This window comes from Montipora foliosa, chromosome 14 (genome assembly GCF_036669935.1).
Source record: "Montipora foliosa isolate CH-2021 chromosome 14, ASM3666993v2, whole genome shotgun sequence".
NCBI lineage: Eukaryota > Metazoa > Cnidaria > Anthozoa > Scleractinia > Acroporidae > Montipora > Montipora foliosa.
Genome location: NC_090882.1, coordinates 19511498 through 19518997, shown reverse-complemented (window position 1 = coordinate 19518997; position 7500 = coordinate 19511498). Strand labels below are relative to the sequence as shown.

The window sequence follows — 7500 nt, the reverse complement described above, 5'->3', positions numbered from 1 at the left end:
AGTGGTTCATTCTCGCGCCTGTAGAGGTATGGGCCTTCATTACCAGGCGGGCATGTTGAGAACTTTTGTTTTGCCCCACCAAAACTCGTTCCCAAACATTTTAACTCGAGGCGCGGGGTACGAAATCTATTGTCTATGCCAATATGGCCGCCGCCCGATTAAGACCCATGGTACTAGAAGAAAATTGAAGAAGTTTTTATTGAGAGTGTGGAGTTTATAAGATCCGACTTTTGTATTTGGCTTGTACAACAGCATTACCATCAACATATTTCATCCAAAATGCCACAGACAGACCCTCCGTGCACTCTGTTGGATTAACAATGCAGTCGTCTGTAACATCGTTGATTTCGATGTTGTTGTCTTTCCCGTCTAGTATCAACACTTCTCCAAGTTGTTCGGCAATTGACGTTTTTACTTCATTGTGAACGCGCGCTGAGGCATTCCCCCGCAGGTCAATCAACTTTTTATTTGCTCTTGTCTCATTCATTGGAAAGTAGTGCACCGCTGACGTGAATGGTTCACCTTCGAAAAAAAGAGAGAAAGAAGGTCAGTTGTTGCAATTTGTTTATTGTTGATTCCACTGCAGCAAAACTCAAAGCTGAAATGTCGCATCGCTGACACTGACAATGAAATTCCATTGCACCGATCACAAGCTAAAGTAGATATTTGTGGTCGCTGCACGGAAACGTTTTACAGGGTAACAGGGTAATAGGTACGATTTGTATTCACTTATACATCATGGGCTGAAATACGCAATCAAAAACATGGTTTGTGCTAACGAATGGTTAAGTAGCATCAAAATTGGAAACTTGTTATATAACGACGGCCAGTTAAGACACCGAGGATTACGGCCCCATAATAGAGAGCTTAAGCACGCGCGTTTTTGAGACGCTGACGGCAACCGGAAAAGAACATTTCGCTAGTCAGGACGGTGTTGTCTCCCAGACTTTTATACTAATCATCTCTAATGGAGAAAAGATACTTGACAATGTAAGAAGACAAGTTAAAATGGAAAACAGCTCACTTCCGTTTGCCGTCCGGGTCTCAAAAACGCGCTTGCTTAAGCTCCATAATGAGATTCAGGTTACTTGGTGTAGGTGTCACAAAATGATTCTCTAACCCTTAATTCAAATTTAGTTTATGCCAGCGACCTACGATGTGCTCTTGCGATAACTTATTTCCGCTGGCTCTCGTTGATAAAACATTTTTTTTTTATATATGAAATAAAACATGATAAAGGGTTCTGGTTAAGGTCATGGTTAGTCTGTGAAATGAGTGGGAGAAATTCACAAAGCAACTCTCAACCCCAAAATAGGGTTAACAAATGAAACAAACTCTTTGTGAAATTAAAAACCTTAATTTCAGAAACAGCCAGATAGTACCTGTACGATAAACTTAATCAAGGATGAGAGATGAACAAATACTTGACCATGGAAATTATTCGTTCTTAAAAATAGGAATAATCAATGTGAAAAATCTTTACACTAAAATCTTCGTTCTTTAAAAATATATGGAAAAATACTAAAGAAATCCCATGGAATATGAAACACAGGTTCGACGAGGTAAATCCAACTATACCGAAGGTAAAGATAAGCTGAATGCCTCTCTACAAAGTAAATTAGATGAGAGAGTTGTTATGGCATGGGTGGGCCCTCCAGCACAGTCACAAATGAGTCTATTATCACTTGTCACGTGTCCCTGAAAAAAAACTTAGCAGAAGCAGTCACGCGTGACATGGCCTCTTCTGATTGGTTAAAATTGGCGGTCCTTTGTTTGTCTCGCGCGCAAAGTGTATTTAAAAATAAATCCATTTGTGACTGTGCTGGAACAAGGACGCAAAGTGATAGATCAACACTCTTATCTACGTAATTCACTCTTGTGTGTTTTAGATTAGCAATTTTATATCCTTCAATTCTAAAAATAACTGCTATTTTTGACTAATCTCCTAATCTTAGCTTAACCAATCAAGCCCAAGAATATCGGTACTCGATCGTAGCACTCCTAATTTTCCTCGTCCATCATAGACGACTCTGCGGTGCTTTCATGGAGTGAACATCCCATCATGCAAATTTTTAAAAGACGTACTCGGAGTATCCTTAACAAAAGAAAATCAGGAGAAATGTAAACATCGTTAGAGTCAAAAAATGATTAACTGGAAACGATTGTCACGGAACGTTTTCTTTTGAAAAACCGATAATGTAATTAAAACTTGTGTTCTGTTTCGGTTTTTCCGAAAAAGCCTCCTCCAGATTCACGTTAAAGTGTTATTTCTTTTTTTTGTCTTTCAATGAAGTGCATTGTTCTCACAAAATAACAAACAGAAAACTAAATTCAATAACCTTTTCAGCCGCTCTCAGCTGTTGTCGAAAGATTCACAGCAAAAGAGACCCTTGCCTCGGTGCCATTGTTTAGGAAGAAAATAAGATAGATTGAACCAGTTGCAAAATATAATTTAATCAATACTGACCAACTATGACAAAACTCTCGATTCAACGCAAACGTTTCGAAAAAAAACCCTATAGTTTTTAGGATTTATTTTCTAACGCGTATTTACATTACATTGGTATACATTGCCAACTAAACAGGATATTGACGATACAAAAAGTATGGAAAAATATAAAATATGCATTACATTTCCCCAACATGAACAAACTTACCACATAGGGATAATATTGATACCGTAATAGTAACTGCTGTTTTTAGTGAAAAGAAAACTTATTTTCGGTCGGAAAAAGTAAAATAATTTAAATGGCCCTAGCGTTTGGTCAATAAGACGTAGTAAAGACTTCCCATAACAACCTCATCAATTCGAAAAGGCAAAACATTTTCTTGAATAATTACGGAAAATTGTTGGGATTTAGATCGCAGAAACAACTTTTATTTTTAATGTGTGAAAACTATGGACATTACTCCGAGAAAGACAACAAAAAGGATTTTATTAGGGGGAAAAAATCCACATTTTAAATTTTCCAAGTATTCACAACGAGCATCAGAAAAGATATATGATAGAAAATTAGATTCCGTCGTCGAAGTTTATTACTATTTTTTCGTACCGCGAGCGTTGACCGAAACACAAGTTAGGAGCTGAAGGAGCTCGAGGCTCATGAGAATTTTGCACCAGTTTTTAGGAAGTCTTGATCAGCCGACTTGGGCCCTTGCAGAGTGACAATCGCAGATAATAAAGAGAAACATTCTCGTACAACAGCCGACATTTAAATATTTTGAACGCAACTCAAAATCCATTCACTTCACGAAAAGGTAAGCACTAACCTTGGAATTGTACAAGCCTTTGGTGTCTTGTGATCGCACGGTTTTTACGGGAAAATGACGGAGGAATCGTCGAAAATAGGAGAGCGGGCAGCAGTGTAAACTGCAGAGTTAAGTTCATTTGACGTTCAATTGAATCAACGGACACGAACACCGCAAACTAATTACATTTGAGCTTGTAGATTCAGAATCGTGTTTTTCAATTTCGTAGATTTTTTAGCAGTTTGTGATTCTCGTTCCTTCGACATCAAACCGTGAACCGGAGCAACGCAAAGTGAAGACTGATAAAATTTCATACTGGGATGAAATTATCTGGCCTTAGTTCACCTGTGTCAGTTCAAATACAAATCGAAGCTCATAATTTATTCATTTCTCATCAGCCAAAACGATTGCTGTTCAAAATGCTAATTAACTAACTGCGGATCCTCAAAAAGTGATTTTAAATTTGCACCGTCGATCAATCTTACTATAAAAAGAAACTCCCTATTGCTAGCACCTCACTCGAGCTCTTTTAGATGGATTTACTCGTCGATATATACTTGGAATTTCTGATGCGTAAGAGTCATTTTGGTGTGGCTTTTGGTCCCAACCAGTTGTGGAGTATTCAGTATTCTGAACTATCGATCTAAAGCCGATAAAAAGAGACCAAAGAAGAATGCAATCATTTTTCAATCGAAGCTGTCCTTTAGTTTGTCAAATAACACCTTGGGAGTAATTTTTCAAACAATTGTTAATGAACCAATCGATCGGCGAATTCTCTATCAACGCTTTCATCTCTATACTATTGATTTGATCAGATAGACAAAATCTTTTTTGCTATTTAGCACTAGCAAACAATATCGTTAAGACGTAAACTACAACAATGATTTCATTTCTTTCCGCCCAAAACTGGAGTTTCGTGCTTAAATATTTATATTACTAAAGCCATCCGTAAAGGTTTATCTCTTGAAACATCTCATAGATGAAGTTTTTTTAAAAAGCAGATCCTCCTACGTTCTTAGAAATCATGGAACTGAAAATCCTTCCATCACAATCTCTTTGATGAAAAAACCTAGAAGGCAAAAGTATTAAGACCTAAAAATTAATTTAGGATGAAACAAGTTTTGGTCTAGCCTATTGAAGGTTATTGCCCTCATTACAAACCTGGTGATCATCATGTAAATTTTTACTTTTTTTTTTTACGATGTAATTTTTGGAAGGTACAGCTTTATATGGGGATGTAGTTCTTTGTTACTGTAACCCGTTTGAGGTTTTTCTTAAATAAAGAATAAAGAGTTATAAATAAATGCAGGACCAAAACAACATGGACCAGAACATTTAGAAGAGCCTTAAAGTTCAAGAAAACAACAGAAATTCGAATGTGAAGGAGATCACTGAGAAGTTTTATACCACAGCCAGTAGGTGATAGACCAAGTTTTAGAGGCTTGTGGTTTAGATGTTGCCAAGTTTTATTACTTAGATAACATTGTTTTGAGTATAGTAAATTCCACTTGCGGAAAAAAGATATCCTTGGCATTTGTAAAAATGACTCTTACGCCTCATGTTAACTGATTCACTCAGCCCGGCTTAAACACGATCGCCTCGATTGCCAAAAACAAAACTTTTTTTATCACTGAATAACGAGGAAATAAAATGAGCAAAAACTGAAAAATGTAAAACAACAATGTATGAAATTAAGCACTTTTTGCTTAGTTCAGACAATAGGTTTTATTTTGAATAGCACACGTTTTATTTTGAGAAGTGCGCGACAGGGAGTTACAGTTCTTCCTTGCATGTGGATCAAACTTCATAATGAATACTGAAGGGGACTTCGCAACATGTGCCGTAAAATACCTTCCACCAGTGTCCTCAATTATTTATTCGATTTACACCTGCCTTGCGAAGAAGAAGTTGTTTCGACAAAAACAAGATCCGTAATGTACGACACAGTATAATTACTATGAGTGATTACACGTGTAATTTGAAGACTTCTAATTTCGTATTTTATATATAATGAAAAGCAATTTACGATGTCTGCCTTGTTTGAAAACGTAAAATACGACGGACGTGCTAATAAACCCAATTTGACAGTTTCTTTAGAATAATAAATTACTTTTCCGGTTAAAGAACTTATAAAAAAATTATTAATCCCAAAGAGAAGTGGGTTACCGCTGCACGTGTTAGTTTAGTTAAATTAACAGGTTTATTGAATTTCCAACAAAAACATATATAAAGCGTTACTTTTCCTTCAAACGTGTTTTGTCTAGGAACGATCTTGTTTTACCATCTCAGTATTATTACCCTATACAATTTGGTAACTTTTGATTAGAGTTAGATATTTTCACTGAACTTTGTTTTCTCTTGTTACGATGCAAGACAATTCTAACAATCGAGTTTGTGTGGAAGTCTTGAATTCGAATAAAGCTATTGAGCATCATTCTTCTTTGGTGCGGTTTACTATGTGGTAAAAGTGATTCTAACGTTTGAGTCTGTAAACGAAATTTCTTCATGAATTACGACTTGCCGGGCCGCGTACCTTCCTTTGGTGCAGATTACAAGGCTGTATCAAAAGGATTTCAGTTGTATCAAATCTTAAAATGTGACCACTCCAATGAAAGCTACTGGGGAGTTTAAGATCTACGACGCGACGCAACGAAAACGTCACAAATTTTGCATATTTAATGAGCAAAAACAGTATAGCTTTGCACGCTCTGCACGTACATTTTTAGTTTTTGTACATTTCTTTCACGTTTTCGGCAAATCTGTGACGTAAAATAACCAATTCTCAAGTTTTACGCAGAACGTCGATAAAGGCAGCGAATTTGAATTTTCTGTCGTAGATTTCAATACCGCACCTCTTAATTCAGTGTCTGGAAAGTTACACTAGTTTTTAGACGTTGGACAAGCCGACATAATGACGAAAGAGATTAATAAACCTGACCTTGCAATTTAAAATGACGTTTTCGTTACCGTCGCGTCGCAGATCTTAAGGACGTTCGCGCTAATTGTTTGTGCGCAACGTTACTGCGCAGGTAACGCGACTCTAATATGTCACGCATTACTTCGAGTTGAGGTTTTAAAACCTTTGCAAAAACCGTGGACGATAAGTCTTGCACAGCGTTGGATCAGAGAAGATCGTGATCAGTCAAAATTGATTTAAAATATTTATGAAAGTCAAGTAGAGTACTGCACGACTGATATTCGCGAGGTTTTATCAGTCGTGCGCTAGTCTACTTCACTTTCATACACATTTTTCAAGCATCAGTTAAAATAACATGGCGACAAAAACGCCGTGGAAAAAATTCTAGACCGGCAAAAAAATGGCACATTTATTTCCAAATCATCATGAAACTTCAAAGAGAAGTGAGCGGGAGGATGGAAAAGTTCTGGAAAAGGTAGCTGATCGAGTAGACCAGTGGCTGAAAGTTTCGGGAAAACTCGAGGACGAACCGTTGGGTAAATTTAATGGGGCTTTTTTTTTAAATGTTTTTATTACCCTACGAACTTAAGTTCAAAGTGAATGCATGTTTTTAAAGTTCTTTCCCTTTACTTTCGTGAAAATTGAGGAGTATTTTCGTCCTCGTCCGCTTGAATAGTGCGGACCTGCGTGGACACAATCAGCGATTGAACGTCACAAAAAACACACTCCAGAGGATGAGCATGACGGCAATGGAGAGATATTATACAAAACACCAACCAAATGAAGATGACCCCTGCTTAAAACTTCGTTGCTATGCTCGAGAAGGTTTTTTTTTTTCGGTAGAAACTTTTCATCTCTTCAACGATCGATCCTCTCTTGGGTTCCAGTCCTTGCCCGACAGGTCACGCAAAAGCGTGACAAACGAACTTTCCATGAGTTTTGCAAAATCACATCGATTTTACTCGTTCAGATCATCGGTGACCCCTATTTTTTTAATCATGAATCACTTACTTTACTTACTATCTAAAAAATATGATAAAATGAAAAAATTCTCACCGTAAGAAGTTATCTTTTTTTAACATTTTCTTTCCTCGTGCCATCGAATTCCGGTAGTGGTTGCAACGGATAGAGCTTACGAAAACGCTCGTCGAGGATGAACTCTACTGTTTACCACATCCCTAGCGGCATACAATTATCTAAAATCTCACTCCTAAAAACCTATGCACGGAAACTTTCACTCCAACAGTTTATTTTTATGATTTTCGATGGATGACCAGAGGAGCCTACATCTCGCTATTATGACCGATTTCTTGAAATTAAGGCATTTTTCCACT

The 7500-nt window shown here is 37.2% G+C and overlaps 1 protein-coding gene across 3 annotated transcripts in view; it reads right to left on the bottom strand.

The window, feature by feature from the left end:
• Positions 1-7500, bottom strand: part of LOC137985305 (uncharacterized) — a 67994-nt gene that overhangs the window by 33289 nt on the left and 27205 nt on the right. For all 3 annotated transcript variants that reach the window (XM_068832889.1, XM_068832891.1, XM_068832890.1), the window contains one exon: positions 259-522. In XM_068832889.1, the coding sequence (XP_068688990.1) occupies positions 259-522 (264 nt within the window). The remainder of the gene's footprint in view (positions 1-258; positions 523-7500) is intronic.